Source organism: Anabrus simplex, chromosome 1, assembly GCF_040414725.1.
Source record: "Anabrus simplex isolate iqAnaSimp1 chromosome 1, ASM4041472v1, whole genome shotgun sequence".
Taxonomy (NCBI): Eukaryota; Metazoa; Arthropoda; class Insecta; order Orthoptera; family Tettigoniidae; genus Anabrus; species Anabrus simplex.
This window is the reverse complement of record NC_090265.1, coordinates 824,423,992-824,441,778: the sequence shown is the minus strand read 5'-3', so window position 1 is coordinate 824,441,778 and position 17,787 is coordinate 824,423,992. Positions and strand designations below refer to the sequence as shown.

The window sequence follows — 17,787 nt, the reverse complement described above, 5'->3', positions numbered from 1 at the left end:
TTATTATTATTATTATTATTATTATTATTATTATTATTATTATTATTATGAGCGCAATTGAACTTCCTTTGTGTCCATATTTCTTTCATTCCTTTACTGTGAGCTTCCTTTCTGTTTTCAGACCAGATTGCTCCAGTCTTTTTCTTTGCTCTTTCCTCTAGATCAACTTGCAATTTGTGAATTTTGGATCAAAAGATTACCCTGTTTTGAGCATCTGTTGGTGTAATTCATGCCTGTTTCAGATCGGTTTCGATTTTGCCAATCTACTTCATTGTATCTGTTATAGATTTACTCCTGTTTTCATAGAATTCGACTATTTGTTTGGTAAGTCTGTCTGGATGCATTCTTTTAACATGTCCATAGAATAATATAATACAGTATATTATTATTATTATTATTATTATTATTATTATTATTATCTGGCTCCTTAGTTCAATAGATATCGTCGAAGCCTTCGGTTCATAGAGTTCCGGGTTTGATTCCGGCCGGGTTGGGGATTTTAAACTCGCCAGATGAATTCGTCTATTTATGGGTAAAATTGAATTAGGAACGTTGAATAGGGTGAAATTTTCGTAAGGTTGTCTCACAGTGCATTACTTTTGGGTACGAATGTGACAGCTACATACATAGAATTTGGCTCGCGTATGGATACTGCGTGTAGAATTCGTGTAGAATTACACGATTCTATCTTTCATATAAGTGATTCGAATTACAAAGAGCAAAATATAGGCATAATCGAGAAATTGAGACAGATCTAACATAAGGAATAGAGATACGACGAAACGTCATAGTACCAAAGTTGTAGATCACTCCAAGTTGGAGATTGGACCATCCGCTTTCTGATACGACTGACCGTTGAGCCGCAAAATACCTCGAATCGAAGGTCTGCACCGTCATTAAATTTGCCTCCATATTTTGATATTCTTCGGGGATAAAAAGTGAAAAATTTAAAGATCTTGGAAATTTTCCATCGGTTACAGGCTAAATCGTATAATTTCGCCTAATTTCAATTTTCTGGTTCGCCTTGCAGATTGTGCCGCAATCTTGATTTTGGGCGAGGGGGGTAAAATTTAGGACTCTCAGGAAACTACATCTAAAAAATATGCAGATGGTCATTATTACCCCTTAAATGGATAGCTGTACGAACATTTCGCCATAATAGTCAATGCACAGACACACGGTCGTTACGATTTTATTTATATAGAAGAGGATAGATGCGGAATCTGCTCCACGTACAACACATTTTGGTCTATGTCCGCTGGACTTAGTCTTCAAAACCGAACATTCGTGATATCTCCCTTATTATTCCTCCTGTCCAAAATATGTACATGAGAGAAAAGTTTTAGAAATGGATTTCAATGAAGATTGGTCGATTTCCAGTCAGGCTGGTCTTGTATATAATGTGGGAGAGTAAAATCACTGTTCCGGTTCTAAATAAACCCCAAGTACATTTCGGGAATTTGACATGGTATGGACCTTAAAACCTACCTTTGGACAGGTGGATGCTAAATATGAAGTTTGTTTGAAATATCTCAAGTAGTTTTCAAGTTATAAGAAATAGGTTTTACAGGCACAGGCTCTTGAGTTAAGTCCGATGGTACTTGTACCGAAAAACGGTCCGTTAATGATATCTCTCTTATTCATCCTCGTATAGAAATGATGCATATGAGAAAAAAGTTTACAAATTGATCTCCATTACAGCAGGTACATTTCCATTAAGTTCGGTTGTGTATATTTTATGAGTGCAAAATCGCGGTTTCGGTTTCGCATAAACTCCCAGTCAATTCAGGGATTTAGAAACAATAATGGCCATAAAACCTACCCAAGGACAGGTAGATTCTGAATAAGAAGTTTGGTAGAAATATATCCTGTAGTTTTCAAGTTATATACAGACAAACAAACAGACAAAGAGACACCAAAGCTAAACAAAAATATGCGGATGGTAATTTATACGCCTGAAACGGATAACTGTACGGTAATTTCACCAAAAATCGCCAATGTACGTACACACCGTCGCTGAAAATCAAAGTTTCTACCTTGTCAGGGCTATTGTGATAGGTAAGATAAGAAATGAAACAATTGGAATAACATAAATATGGGTTCGAAGGGACGAATTAATGTGATAATTCTCTGCTTGACTTCAAGAGCGCTACTACTATTTCCTTCCTGCAGTAATCAACTGAACAAAACCCATAGTTGTGGAAGTCAAGAACCTTTAAGGTACCAAATATGGTGAATGTCAATATGGCTAGCAGATACTCTGTTGAATAAGAATGAATAGCTTGGTTCAAAATTAAAAACACATGTTAGATCTCTCGTACCTTACTGGATGCAGGACGGCACTCACGATTATAGTGACTCCGTTCCGTAGGGCAACTTCAATACTCTAGTCTGGTCGAGACTGGATGCTCGGGAATGCCAAGGAGAATGCTTTTAATAGAGCTATTTGACGTTAATAATAATAATAATAATAATATAATAATAATAATAATAATAATAATAATAATGATAATAATCTTAACACCTCAAAATACAACACTACAACGCAGCAGTCAAACCGGAATGCCTATACGCGAGTGAATCTTTAGTACTGAATTACAAGCTGAGTAAATTAGAATTAATGGAAAGAAAAATTCTACGGAAAATTCTCGGTCCGCTAAGAACTACAGAATTCTGGAAATCAAGAAGCAATGGTGAAATATGCCGGAACATAGAAAACAAAAGATACAATGGGGAAAAGGCGATTGATATTTTATGGACATTTATACGGAATGGATGACAACAGGTTAACCAAAGATATCTTCAAATATCTTTGGAACAAGAAGTCAACAACAACCTGGATTCATGAAGGCAAGAAAAATTTATAAAGAAACGATACAAGAGAAGAAGCAGCAACAGAGAGGGAGGTTTTAGAATGAAAGTGTTAAAAATGGAAGGAATTCAAGGTCGGGAGGGAAAGAAAACAGCCTCAAAATGGTCCGAGTTTAGGAAAAGATGATAAAGGAGTATTGGAGGAAGAAGGGACAACAAAGGGTGAAACATTGAAATTGTCACGTGGTTCCTAGAAAACCGTAACGGAGAAATAATAATAATAATAATAATAATAATAATAATAATAATAATAATAATAATAATAATAATAATAATAAGGGGCAAAGATGGTAAATAAACTCCATTGTCATAAAGAAGGGAGAATTCAGTTAGGTGAAAATATAGAAAGCTGTTTGGCCTAAGCTGGCGACTTGTTCTTAATGGCAGACTGCGCTGGTAGCCTGCATTCTAATATTTTGGAACTTGAAAATATGTGCGGTGAGAAATGATACAGCTTTTCTAAGAATAAAGTGATGTCCGTAGAAACCAAAGAGAATTGAATGTTAGGTTAGGAATAAAAAACTGGAACACGTAGGTATTTGACACCGAATATTCTGCTATGATACCAGTGTAGTAAACGCTTTCGCACTCCATAAGAAAATGAAATTTCAACTCTTGACCATGAAGAATTTTCGCAGGGAGGTATCGAGGGGATTGGTGAGTCACGCCGTGGTTTCTTCAAGGAAGAGAACAAGAGGACTAAGTAGTCAAATTCAAAGCACTCAGAAGAAACTTCAGAGCTCAGCACACCACCTCAACGCGAATTGCAGCACTAAGGAAAGGTAGATAACTGATCGGATGTGTTGTGTGTGCCAAGTGCCACTATGTTTAGGAAAGAACGAGTCAACTTCGTATATACAAGGGTGTTCTTACGCGCCGAGAAGTATTTTCATTGTCTGATGTGCCACATGGGTGATGATTCCTGAGAATTATTGTAGTTTCTCCTTAGACTTTCATAGTGCTTGAGGGGTGATAGTACAGAATTTGTATCACTCTAGCTACGCATATTCGTATCTCATTTTTAACTTGTTCAACAATTTTTGCCACAATTAATATATGGTTCCTCAAGGGTTAGGATTCTTTTTAATTTCACGTGCCTTAAAGAGGGCGTACGATCAATGCAAGCTTAACAACGGTGTCATATTGTGCAAATAAGATTATCAATCAATTACATTTTATCATCCTTATGGCATGAATTCTAGCTATTATCGACATTTTCCAGAAAATAATGACATAGTATCCATTGTATACTATATGTAAATTCCCCCATGCCGATAGCAATTTTAATCCTGTGAAGTTAGTGAAGATGCCATTGGCACTCACCTAAAAAGACCGCAGTAGTTGTTGACGTCGAAGCCCTGATCAGGAGGCACGACGCGGTCTAGGAAGCGTGGGGTAAGTGTCAACGACGACACTGCCGCCAGCAGCCACGTGTCGCCCAGCTCACCGGCCTCCACGTCGAATCGCGCACCCTCAGACCCTTCACTGCCACTCTCGGCTATGAATCGTGGGCGTTGGCACATCTCCTGAAATAAGAAAAATAGGAGGATTAGAAGCAAAATAAACTCTCTTATGTTATAATAAGCAAATTCTACAAATCTATAATAAGTCTAGAGGAAATTAATGCCTTTTAGAAGCTATAAAACTCATATGAGACCAAGATATCAATTTGTTGGTTGAAATTTGTATTATATTTTTAAAATTGTCCTCTGTAACACCTCAATTCACGAGGAATATTTCTAATTTCAGAATATGCTTTTGATACTAATGGTAGTTGATCGTATTACGTTTTTCATGTTTTAACCATAAAGATTTTGTTCAGAAGATTGAAAAGTGTCCTTTTTAACAATTTTCTTATTCTTCCTGGTGTTTTTCCAAATTTATTGCGGTCGGCACGCGGGGTGGATTTGGTCCAGTTTCACGACTGGATACCCTTCCTGACGCCACCCAATTTAGAAAGATGTATTGCCTGTTTCTGTGTTGGTTGGTACTGTGGTGTGTTTTGTGTATATGCAGAGATCTCCGTAGTACTGCGGTCAGCGGTTTTTGACGGGCGCCGGTGATCTCCGTTTTTACGCACGGGTATCGTTCGTAGCTTATTGTGCTATCTATTTGCTATAATTTTAACTACTTTCAATCATGTCGTAGATTAGAAGAATCGTAGATTTTAGTGTCAATGTAACTTTTAATTGTATGGTCTTTGTAGCCATGGAAACTTCGTATATACAAGGGTGTTCTTACGCGCCGAGAAGCATTTTCATTGTCTGATGTGCCGCATGGGTGATGATTCCTGAGAATTATTGTAGTTTCTCAGCTGACGATAGGTGACAGCCGACAGTAGGTGCCGGGCTTCGAGAATTCTCGCTTTTATGCACCTCGTACTTCCTTCATTATTAATGAAATTATGGGCGAGATTAGAAGTTCCAAACGGTGTGGTCATGGAATACAAATTATCACTGTATATTTATTTCTTTACACCTTCATGTATTTAACAAAATGTCGGTTATGTTGAGTTATTCGCTGGAGCCCTGGTGCGGATGTTAGCATGGCGCGGCGTATTCAGTTGCCGACGGTTCCGATAATTGTGATTAATTATATACAGACCGGTCATAATAGGTACCGAGTAAGAAAGTAAGAAAGTAATATGTTTTATTTATCCTGGCAAAGTTAGGGATGTACTCCCTTTCTTACACTTAACCAGTCTTAACCTAGAACACTTAATAATAACTACTGATGACAATAATATGATAATATGGACAATAGTAACAGTAATACCATTAACAAAAGTAACCACGCTTTAAAAAAATATCATATCATCTATATAATATAAATCGTACGTAAAGTGCAGAATATAATTATGAATAATGAGTACTAAGAGTATAACTATGAATAATGAGTACTAAGAATATCATTATGAATAATGAGTACTATAACAACTACTTAAGAAAAAGTTTAGAAAATATATACATTTCTACAGTACACCGAAATATCGCCTTCAGTTAAGAGGTGAAGAGAAGGATTAGTAAGAAGTAGAAGAAGAGGAAGAAGAAGAATATCTGTGAAAGGAAGAGGGAATGATGATGAAGAGGCAGTAGGAGTAGGTGTTTTCAGGTCATAATTTGATGATTCATGCATGTTTACCTAGTATTTCGAAGCAGGCATGTTTATTTCTAATGATTAACGGCTAACAATGAATGGCGAGTAACCGTAAAGAGAAATCCTTGTATACTTGAATACAATAAGTAGGCTACACGAAAGGCACAAACATACTACACATTGCTTAGAAAGACTATTAAATTGAGCCACAAACGTATTTGCTTTGAAAGTTCCATACCGTACGTACCACTAAACAAAGTAGTCAGTATACGTTCCAAGTTTGAGGTCAATATCTTGAATACATTTCGAGTTACAGTAGTTTGAGTACAGCAGTGTAATTTCTTTCTTGGAGGCTTGAACTATCCGGTCTACACGGGGTAGCAGCCTCCGTTTCAGGCCCGTCGTTCAATGTTTTAAGACATCCTGTTCATACACATTTAAAATCCTCGGTCCAGCCGGGAATCGAGCGCAAGACCAGTACACTGATCATTCAACCAACAAACTGGATCTTTTTAACACTAATATATTGCTAATACAATACAAGAGAGCTTTTGGACAATGAAATTATTATTCTCGCTGTTAACTGCCACAAAAATATTTGCGAAATAATTTATGATCAACAGACAATTTTGTGTCTTCAAACAACATTAACTTTAGTTTATCTCAAAGAATGATACTTCAGGAACATTTCAATTAAAACACATCCATGAAAATTGGAACTGCAGGACAGTTCAATATAATTTTATATTTCAGCAACTTCGTGGGTACCAAAGTAATACACTATTAATACAAATATCCACGATGAAAGCAAATAAAGTTACGAAGTAACGTCGGTGTGACTGACTGACTAACAATAAATAACTAAATAAATAACTAAATAAATAAATAAATAAATAAATAAATAAATAAATAAATAAATAAATAAATAAATAAATAAATAGTCCGCCTCTGTGGTGTAGTGATTACTGTGATTAGCTGTCACCACCCGGAGGCCCGGGTTCGATTCCCGGCTCTGCTACGAAATTCGAAAAGTGGCCGAGGGCTGGAACGGGATCCACTCAGCCTCGGGAGGTCAACTGAGTAGAGGGGGTTCGATTCCTACCTCAACCATCCCCGAAGTGGTTTTCTGTGGTTTCCCACTTCTCCTTCCGGGCAAATGCCGGGATGGTACCTAACTTAAGGCCATGGGTGCTTCCTTGTCTATCCCTTCCAATCTTCCCGAGGGAATAACCAACCCTGGAGGGTAAATAAATAAATAAATAAATAAATAAATAAATAAATAAATAAATAAATAAATAAATAATATTCTAATAAAAATAACAATAGTGGCATGTGGCCTCTGGAGAGACGTGGTCCAGGACATTCAAATTGAAACTCACGAGAGACCTGCGGGTCTATAAGGATGGGGTCGTACGTAGGATGAAATATAATGCTGAAGATAAAACACACACACACACACACACACACACACACACACACACACACGCACGCACGCACGCACGCACGCACGCACGCACGCAGAGAGAGTCACCTAGCCAGAGGGAAAATAACCAATGAAAGTTACAATCCCCGACTTGGTCGGAAACTGAACACGGGACTCTTTGAACCAAAGATGAGCATGCTATCCAATTAGCCATACAGCCAGAATTTAGCTTTTATGGACCGCATCACTGGACCAGGCTACTGGGTGATGCATTGCAATGGGTAAGATACGACATTCTTACTCCATATAATGTTATCTGGGTAGGCCCTATAAGGTGACTGAAATTACCCTGCTGCATTAACAGAAGATGGCATCTATGTAACACTAGATATTCTAGGACAGTCTCAATAGCTTGTTTTGTATTGAGTTCCATTGAGTTCCCTCTCAGTATTCAATAACCGCAGAAGTGTTTTACCACAAGGGGGCAAACACTGAAATCGGGTCGGTCAAAGACCTTGCTGTGCTGTGTCAACAAGAGGAGAAGAAAGGAATCAAGGCAGTGAGTCCAGGTATTGTGTGGACCACATCACAAGGCCAGGCTACTGGGTGATGCATTTCAATTAGACTGCTCATTAAGTTGTTAACTTCATGACTCAATTAGCACCTGCTGTGTCATGCCGCCTCACACCTGCGTCCAACAACTTATAAAAGATCCACTACTTTTATGACTTGACAGTGACTTAGTTTAACGAGCCTGTAGGTTACAATACCAAGAGTAATCTACCATTCACCTCCAAACATAGGCGAAGAAATCCTGGAGAAATATAAATGTAATATAGGGGAAGTCTGTGTAATTTGGACCACTTAATTTTAAACGTCCGTAACTCTATTGACTTTAATGAAAATTTCTCAAATTTTATACGCGATAATTAGTACAATGTATCAAATGATTTGGTGAAAATAAATACTAATACCGTATTTTCACGAATAATCCCCCCTAATTTTTTTAAACAAATTGAGGCACGAAATTGGGGTGCGGGTTTTATTTGCGTCAATGTTAGCATTTATTTTTAAAATGAGCCTTCCTAAAGTTAGGGTGCGGGGATTATTCTCGTAAATACGGTATTATATTAAGGATTTGTTTAAAATTAATATTTCTTCCAGAATTTGTTATCGTGTAACTTGGACCAGGTGATTGTGTGATTTGGACTGGTAAATATAAACACATATAAGTTATTTAATGTATTTATTATGAAATACTATGCAATAAAATACGACGCTATGAATTGTGGTCGTCACTTTTGGAATGTAAGACAATGATAAAACAATTCATCCTGCATTTTGGCACAGTTTTCATGAGTTTTGCAACTATTGCACTGAATTCAATCATCATAATACTTGTCAGATACAATGCCGTTAAATAGCATCTCAATTGTAATGGCGTAGGCTGAGTGGACCTCGAACGAGCCCTCGGATCTAGGTAAAAATCCCTGATCTGGTCGGGAATCGAATCTGGGGCCTCCGGTTAAGAGGCAGACGCACTACCCCTATACCTCGGGGTCGGCCTCAAGTTATAAAACGATTTCTTTTAGAATCACCAGTAAAATTACGAAGGAAAGTAATTATTACAATTGTTTGAACGATTCAAATTACACCCTCTCGGGCAGTCCAAATTACATGACATGCAAAGATTTAATCAACAACTAAATAATATGCAAAATATTTAACATTTATGAATGAAACGACGTTAAAAAAGAGATATTTCATCAGTACTTGTACCCTCTTGTCTGAAATAACTACTTCACAGTATCCTTACTTATCACCGTATAAGCTTACAAGGAATGTGAGTATTAAAATTGTTTTCCTCTTCCTCGTTCTACCTTTAGTCCATTAGCAAACCAACTTCCAGGAGGAGGCTGTCTTTCTTACCTTGCCTCAGATAGGGGGTAACCAAACTTGCAAATACCAAAAATAATTATCGGTCCAAATTACACGCAGGTCCAAATTACGCGGACTTCCCCTACACTGTAGACACAAATTCTACCGATAAATATTCAAAGGATTTTCATGATTGTTAGTTGAATGTTTTGGTAGAATAATAGATCTGAATGATACCTTATCATGAGGGCTAAGATCGTCATGCGATTGTAGGTTAGAGTGTAATGAAATGAAATGACATATGGCTTTTAGTGCCGGAAGTGTCCGAGGACAAGTTCGGCTCACCCGATGCAGGTTTTTATTTGACGCCCATAGGCAACCTGCGCGTTGGGATGAGGATGAAATGATTATGAATACGACACATACACCCAGTCCCCGCGCCAGCGAAATTAATCGATTATGGTTACTGTTACCGTGTTTTAGCGGTAGGTAGAGGCGAAAGAAGGTGCGGGTGTGAATGGGTTTCAAGCTACGAAATTATAGTGCATGTAAAATTAATTTAAAATTTAACAAGGTTATATTTTCTTTTCAAAAACAAAGCAATAACAGACATGGCAGGTACAATGTAGCAAAACAAGGGGAGTTACAATATTTACAGGTTTTGGGCTTCACGCCCTGACTTCAGCGATCAGCTCAGTTTTACCACAAACACAAGTTTTAACAGAGGGGCAGAAAACCCCATTCATCCCTAGGAGCCCCTGGCTCCGAATTACACAGAAAAGCCTCCACGAGGCATATGACACTCCATTTCAAAAGAGCGATCCGCTCTCAAAATTTAAGCCTCTCAAAGGCCACACCAATCTCTACCTTCAAGCTGTCCTCTAAGGACGTATTCACAGGGGTAAAATACCCAACCTACTGAGGTCTATTGAATGAAAAAGAAGGTTGATTACATGACCTCTATAATAACAATTTGAGAGGAGGCGATCTTGCACTCCTAATACACTTTGTTTTTTTTAAAACCTAATCTGGCTCTGGGCCGCTAACGCAAGGGCTAATCCCATACTACAGAGGTGACTTAGAGAAGAACACTTTACATTACATAAACGAAGAATAGTTTGAGAAAATAAGTTCACCTCAAAACAAATGTGAGTGGGAGCTCGAGAGGGTTAGCACTCTCTATCCCAATATGTAGCTTTACAAGAAAAAGATGAAAAGAGTAATTACATTTTAGGAAAAGGTTACATGATGGAAATGCTTCGAACCCGCCGCGAGTGTCAAACTGCCGACCTAGCAAGAAAAGAAGTTATTAATAGGCCATTACCTGGTGTTGAACGGCTGAAGAAGAAAGAGGCGCTTCCCGCCTCCTGCTATGTACTTAATACACTGAAAGATGGAACAGAAGTGGCCCGGAGACCCCAAAATCAGCAGTTTATATCCTCTCGCGGAAGATTCTAGGCGTTAGGGGAAATAAAACACCCTCCCTCAAAGTTTTTATTGGTTCGGGAAAAGAAACCCCTACATAGAGGAAAAAGAAACACATTATTGGTGGAAAATTAATTAAAGAAATTCGGGATTGGCTAGATCCAAACTAAGGGGAAAAAGAGGGGTATACAGCCAACTTAAACAATGACAGAAGGAAATTTAACAAAGAACAAACTCTTGAAATAAAAATTTCTCCAACAAAATAGTTCTTTAACTCCGCACTAGGTCGCACTATTGTTGATCTTCAGTAGTGTCCTCTAGAAGAGAAAGTTCACACTTCTTACTTCAAGCGAAACAAAAACACATCAAAAGTGACACAGTTCAAAAACTCAAAATTTTCCACGTGGTGACATCTTCTGAGAAAGTAGAGAATTAATAGAATAGATAAAGTTCAACCTTCCTCCAGAAGAGGAGTTTCAACTGGCGCAACTTTTAAATAAACAGAGTAGAGGTGTACCGCCCGGTACAGACCTCCCCCCCCAAAAGTTCCTCCAGGGGTGACACATGAAATCAGTTTGAAACAAAGTCCAAGTAATGATGTTGATATTAAGATTAATTGCGGAAGCATTTATAAGATTTTAGTAATTTGGTTGGTTTCAATTTCAAAATTTTGTTGTTGCAGGTGCAGTAAAGTCTTTCTGTTTGTAGTAGTTGAATTTCTGAAGATAAACCTTTAATGCTTAAAAGTGAAGAAAAGTTTTGCAATGTCCACCAAATATTGTTGTTAAATTCCCAAATGTAGTTATCTCTTATAGTAACTGTCCATGTAGTTGATGTTGATGAAGTTGGATGGCCGGACCGGCCGTTGCAGCTTGCGTCCAAAAGGAGGCCGCTCGGACCCCTTAAGTACCCTGAGATACCGCTCGCCCGCACTATGAGGGGAGCAGAGGTGTTGAAGTACGCCGCGCCCGCGGTGAACAGATACAGGCTGCGGGCATGTAGCAGGTCGTGCGCCGCACATCAGCCTTGGCCGGGGGGAGAGCTCCGGCTCGCCGTGCACATGTCGTCCTCGCTGGAGAGGAGGGGGCCCATCCCCCTCCCCAGTCGCTGCACGGCGCTGCGCGGCTGCGGGGGCGCTGAAACATTAAAGCTAGGCGGCAGAATTGTGTTGGACTATCATCTTCTTTGAGGGTACAGGCTTGTGGAGAGGTTGAGGGGCCAGCGGCGTGTAGATATCCATGGCATTTACTATTATGAAGCCACAGTGTAAGGTGAAGCAGGAGACGGGAGCGTGGTAATGGCCGTGGCAAGAACAGGATGGCAGTTTAACGGATCGGGGTGGGTTTTACAAAAGGCTTACATCTAAAACCAAAATATTACAGAAGGGGCAGAATGCCTTAAAAGTGAAACTCAAAAAAAAATATAACCTTCATATCCTTTCAAAATAATATGAAGCAAGTTAACACAAAATTACACCGGTTTCACCTGGGACAGGTGAACTCTAAATATCCTCCCGGTGGCTGGATTACTTAGCAATAAGGTAACCGGCGTAAGAAAATCGAGAATGATACAAGGCCCATGAAATCTGGGGGCAAGCTTGCCCGCGGGAACAAAATTTTTGACCATAACCTGGTCACCTACCTTCAAAGGGGTGGGTCTCCGTCCACGATCATACCTTTCCCTAACCTTTTCATGAGACACTTTAAGATTGGCTTTAGCCTTCTTCCAAAGATCTTTAATGTTATCCGGATCTATTGTCTCGGGTAGAATGTCATTCAAAGACCAGAGGTTAGAGAGCGGCGAGTTGGGAACAAACTTGAACATCAAGGAAGCTGGAGTAAACTTGTGAGATTCATGAACCGCCGAATTCAAAGCAAAAGCTATCCAATGCAGGGACGTGTCCCACCTGGAAGGATCTTCATGATGATAGGCAATGAGTGCGGACCTGAGATTACGGTTAACCCGTTCAGCCAGAGATGGTTGAGGATAATAAGCAGATGTAGTTACATGAGAGATGGACAAGTCAAAACAGAATTTACGAAATAAATTAGATGTAAAAGCCTTAGCATTATCAGATACAATATATTGACACGGACCAAAAGAAGCAAAAATAGAATTTAAGCAAGTAATGGTTGACTGAGCGGTAGCCAGCTTAGTCGGAAATAACCAGGAAAATCTTGTAAAACCATCTACACACACAAGGATGAACTTGTTGGCATTGCCCTTTGACTGGGGGAAGGGTCCCACATAATCAATATACAGGCGTTCCATGGGGCGCGACGCTTGATGAGAAGACAAAAGGCCTACTTTAGTGGACATGGTGGGTTTACTGAGCAAACAAGATTTACAAGCTTTTACAAGTTCACGGATTTCACCGTCCATACCTTTCCAGATGAACATTTCACGAATCTTTTCACGAGTTTTAAAGATACCCAGATGCCCCCCCAATGGGGTCTCATGATAGTATTTGAAGATCATAGGTACAAGAACCGCTGGAACAACAACTTTCATCAACTTATCATGCCTCGAAGGGCAACATAGAACACCATTCCTCAGAACATAAGGGACAGCATGTTCCCCAGAAGAAAGGGTTTCCATTATAGGAGCCAGCGTCGGATCTTCACGTTGGTATTTCTCAATATCCCTAAAAAGCATGGGAGCATCTGTTAGGATGGCATTAACCTCGGATAGTATGGACTCGGAAGGTGATGAACTGTCGACCGGTTCGTGGGTTTCGACGTCGTTGTGAAACATACGGCTGAGTCCATCAGCAACAACATTTTCGGTACCTCTGATATGTCGTACATCAAATTGGAAGGCAGAAATACGGATGGCCCAACGGGCTATACGACCAGTACGACGCGGCCTACCTAAGACCCAGCTTAAGGCTTGATTATCTGTCTCCAGGTCGAATGTGACATGTTCCAGATAGAGACGGAACTTTTCTAAGGCGAATAAGACTGCCAACCCTTCGAGCTCATAGATGGAATACTTGGCTTCTTGAGCCGATAGAGTCCTAGATGCATAGGCGATGGGACGCCTCCCTAGTTCAGTCTCTTGAAGAAGGACTGCAGCTACAGCTGACGACGACGCGTCCGTTTGGACGATGAATTTCTTCGAGAAATCAGGCATAGCAAGTACAGGGGCATTACAGAGAGCTAATTTAAGATCTTCGAAAGCGGCTTGTTGAGAAGGTCCCCACTCGAATTTGATGCCTTTCCTACGAAGAAGGTTTAAGGGCGCCGCTCTATTAGCGAAGTTAGGAATAAACTTCCTGAAGAAATTCACCATACCAATGAATCTAGCGATACCTTTGATGTCCTTAGGAGGTTTAAAATCACGGATGGCCTGTGTTCTAGAATGATCGACAGCTACACCATCAGGTGACACAATATGCCCTAGGAATGACATAGAGGGCTTAGCAAAGGCAACCTTGGACAACTTAACAGTTAACCCAGCCTTACGAAGGCGATTGAGAACTTCTCGCAGATGATCTAGATGTTCTTCAAAGGTTTCGGAAAATACGACGACATCATCCAAGTAGTGATATAAGTACTCAAATTTGATGTCAGAAAAGACCCTATCTAGTAGCCTAGTGAGCACAGCTGCCCCCGTGGGGAGCCCGAAAGGCACGCGGTTGTATTCGTATAAGTTCCAGTCCGTGGCAAACGCTGTAAGATGTTTAGACTCTTCGGCAAGGGGAATTTGATTATAGGCCTGATTCAAGTCCAAGATGGTGAAGAACTTGGCCTTACGAAACCATTAAAAGCAAGAATGAAGGTCGGGAAGGGGCACAGATTGCAACACCACCTTCCGATTGAGAGCCCTGTAATCAATGACAGGCCTGAAGCCTCCTTGGGGTTTCGGGACTAGAAAAATAGGCGAAGAATACGCTGACTTTGAGGGCCTAATAATACCATCCTTCAACATCTGATCGATGATTTCTTTCAGAGCCTTCATTTTAGGTGGAGATAGCCTATACGGTGGAAAACGGACAGGAATCGAATCCGTGACCTCAATTTTGTATTCAATAAGGTCAGTAACACCAAGAGTATCAGAGAACACCTCGGGAAACGACTGACACAGTTTCCGAATACTATCAGCCTGCTCCTCAGGTAGATGTCTAAGGTCTAACAACATCTCATCCTGGGTTGGCGAAATAGATGAACATGATACAGAATTACACTTTAACAAGGGAATTCTACAATTGGACGCAAATTTGAATGTGCACGACCTACTCTGGAGATCGAGCACAAGACCAGTGTGAGAAATGAAGTCCGCTCCCAATATGATGGGGCAAGACAAACGCTTGGCCACAAACAATTTGATCTTCCATGTAAATTTAAAAACCCGAATTTTGACATGTAAGGAACCTAGAATTTCTAATGGAGATGAATTAGCCGAAACATATTTAACAGGAGATGAGTCATAGTCAGGGAGTTTACAAACAGATTTCAATTTAGAATACCAATCAGCCGAAATAATGGAACAAACACTGCCTGAATCTAAGAGAGCTGTTATAGGCTCGTTATTTAACTCAATCTTAAGAAAAGGAACAGGTGCGGGGGTATCCGCCGCAATCCTAAGACACTCTTTAGGGCATTCAAAAGATGAATTTGAAGGCTGGTCGTTCTCTGCATTTACAACCTGTTTACTAGGGGCTGAGTCTCGGGAAGATGGATTAGTCGGCTCAGCCGACGCCACTAGTCACTTTTTATTATTGGCATAGCTGGAATTTGCACCAGAAGTTGAGCAGGAGGGGGTGCTATTTGAGTTTGGGCAATTCTTGGCGATATGTGAGAAGGCCCCACACTTAAAACAGCCTTGTGATGACCCTGCTCCATTCCTTGTCCCACTTGACTTGATCAGAGGACACTTATTCCGCAGATGGTCAGGCGACCCGCAAGCATAACATTTACGGGGATTGACTGGTCGGCGAGGTGGAGGCCGAGTGTTACTAAAGGAAGGCGGGGGTTCTTTCGCGACACGCAAAGAATCGGCGTATCTAACTCCTTCCGCTGAGACTGCCAATGCTTCAAGTTCCGAGAACGTTTGCGGGCACGCCGCGAAACACAAATATGACCTATAGGATGGTGAAATACCTTCCACAATAGCTTGTACAATTTGATCCTCAGGGAAGTGAAGAGCAAACACCCTGGTATAAAACTTAATATCTTGGATGAAGTCTGCCAGGTTTTCATCCAAGCGCTGTACCCGATAATAGTATTTCTGAATAAGGGAGGACCTGGCCCTAGCCGGGATGAAGTTAGCTAGCAAATGGGCATGGAAATCCTCAATAGAAGATTGCTCAGCGATGGCTCTAACTATTTTGTCAGATAGAACACCAATAGCATAAGGATAGATAATTTGCAAAATTTGACATGGGGAAAGAGAAAACACAAGGGCATGATCCTGAAATTCCACTAGAAATCTTAAAAATGAAATTACGTCACTGGTGGTGTTGACGGAAAACTTAGAGATACCTCTAAGCAACATTGCCAATGGATGAGGCAAGCTGCTGAACCCAGGTGACATAGTCGTTAAAGGTTTCAATGGCAAAGAAGTTAATTCAGAGCGGATGTTACTCAATGACGCACGGCGTTCAGATTCGTTGTTCGATGGGGCAGAGATAGTTTGAGCAGCAACAGTTATCCTATTGACTTCTCCCTGAGGAGGCTCTTCCTCGTTACCTACATTCACCGTGGCGGGTTGATCAGTTTTGGGAGGAGCTTCGCCGGTTAGCAATTGAGTGACCTTATTAGACAATTCAGAAATAGTTTCAAGGAGCGTATTAGCTTGCTTCCTCTGAACGTCATTCACCTTTAGAGACAACAGATCATTAACTCTATTTGCAAAGTGATACAGCCTGCCTTGCACACGCTTAATTTGATTAGGAGATGGATCGTTTTCATCAAAAAAGCTGACTACCGATGCAAGCCCAGTAATATTCTCGACAATCGTGGAAAGAGAGTCATCAATTTCTTTCTCTCCCAAATTGGGGATGGAAATGGGCAAATCAAGGGACTCTCTAAGCTTGTTAGTGTCTATTGCAACCGTGCCTCCAGATTGAACGTTTCTGATAGTTAACTCATATATCAACTCCTCTTTGCGCAAGTAGTTAAGGAGGAGAACATCGCGAGGGCCGGGCATGATGACAGAACAATTTTGAAAAACTCAAAAAATTCCAGCAACTGAGAAAATTGTTAGAGTTCGAATCAAAGCAATGTTTAGCCGTCAAAAGGGGCTAAATTGAGACCCATTCAACCACGCTCTGCTACCACTTGTTACCGTGTTTTAGCGGTAGGTAGAGGCGAAAGAAGGTGCGGGTGTGAATGGGTTTCAAGCTACGAAATTATAGTGCATGTAAAATTAATTTAAAATTTAACAAGGTTATATTTTCTTTTCAAAAACAAAGCAATAACAGACATGGCAGGTACAATGTAGCAAAACAAGGGGAGTTACAATATTTACAGGTTTTGGGCTTCACGCCCTGACTTCAGCGATCAGCTCAGTTTTACCACAAACACAAGTTTTAACAGAGGGGCAGAAAACCCCATTCATCCCTAGGAGCCCCTGGCTCCGAATTACACAGAAAAGCCTCCACGAGGCATATGACACTCCATTTCAAAAGAGCGATCCGCTCTCAAAATTTAAGCCTCTCAAAGGCCACACCAATCTCTACCTTCAAGCTGTCCTCTAAGGACGTATTCACAGGGGTAAAATACCCAACCTACTGAGGTCTATTGAATGAAAAAGAAGGTTGATTACATGACCTCTATAATAACAATTTGAGAGGAGGCGATCTTGCACTCCTAATACACTTTGTTTTTTTTAAAACCTAATCTGGCTCTGGGCCGCTAACGCAAGGGCTAATCCCATACTACAGAGGTGACTTAGAGAAGAACACTTTACATTACATAAACGAAGAATAGTTTGAGAAAATAAGTTCACCTCAAAACAAATGTGAGTGGGAGCTCGAGAGGGTTAGCACTCTCTATCCCAATATGTAGCTTTACAAGAAAAAGATGAAAAGAGTAATTACATTTTAGGAAAAGGTTACATGATGGAAATGCTTCGAACCCGCCGCGAGTGTC

General features: G+C 40.3%; 1 protein-coding gene across 1 annotated transcript in view; it reads right to left on the bottom strand.

Moving 5' to 3' along the window:
* Positions 1-17,787, bottom strand: part of LOC136873862 (calpain-9) — a 1,061,895-nt gene that overhangs the window by 171,695 nt on the left and 872,413 nt on the right. The window contains exon 5 of the mRNA XM_068227619.1: positions 4,195-4,397. Coding sequence (XP_068083720.1) covers positions 4,195-4,397 — 203 coding nt within the window. The remainder of the gene's footprint in view (positions 1-4,194; positions 4,398-17,787) is intronic.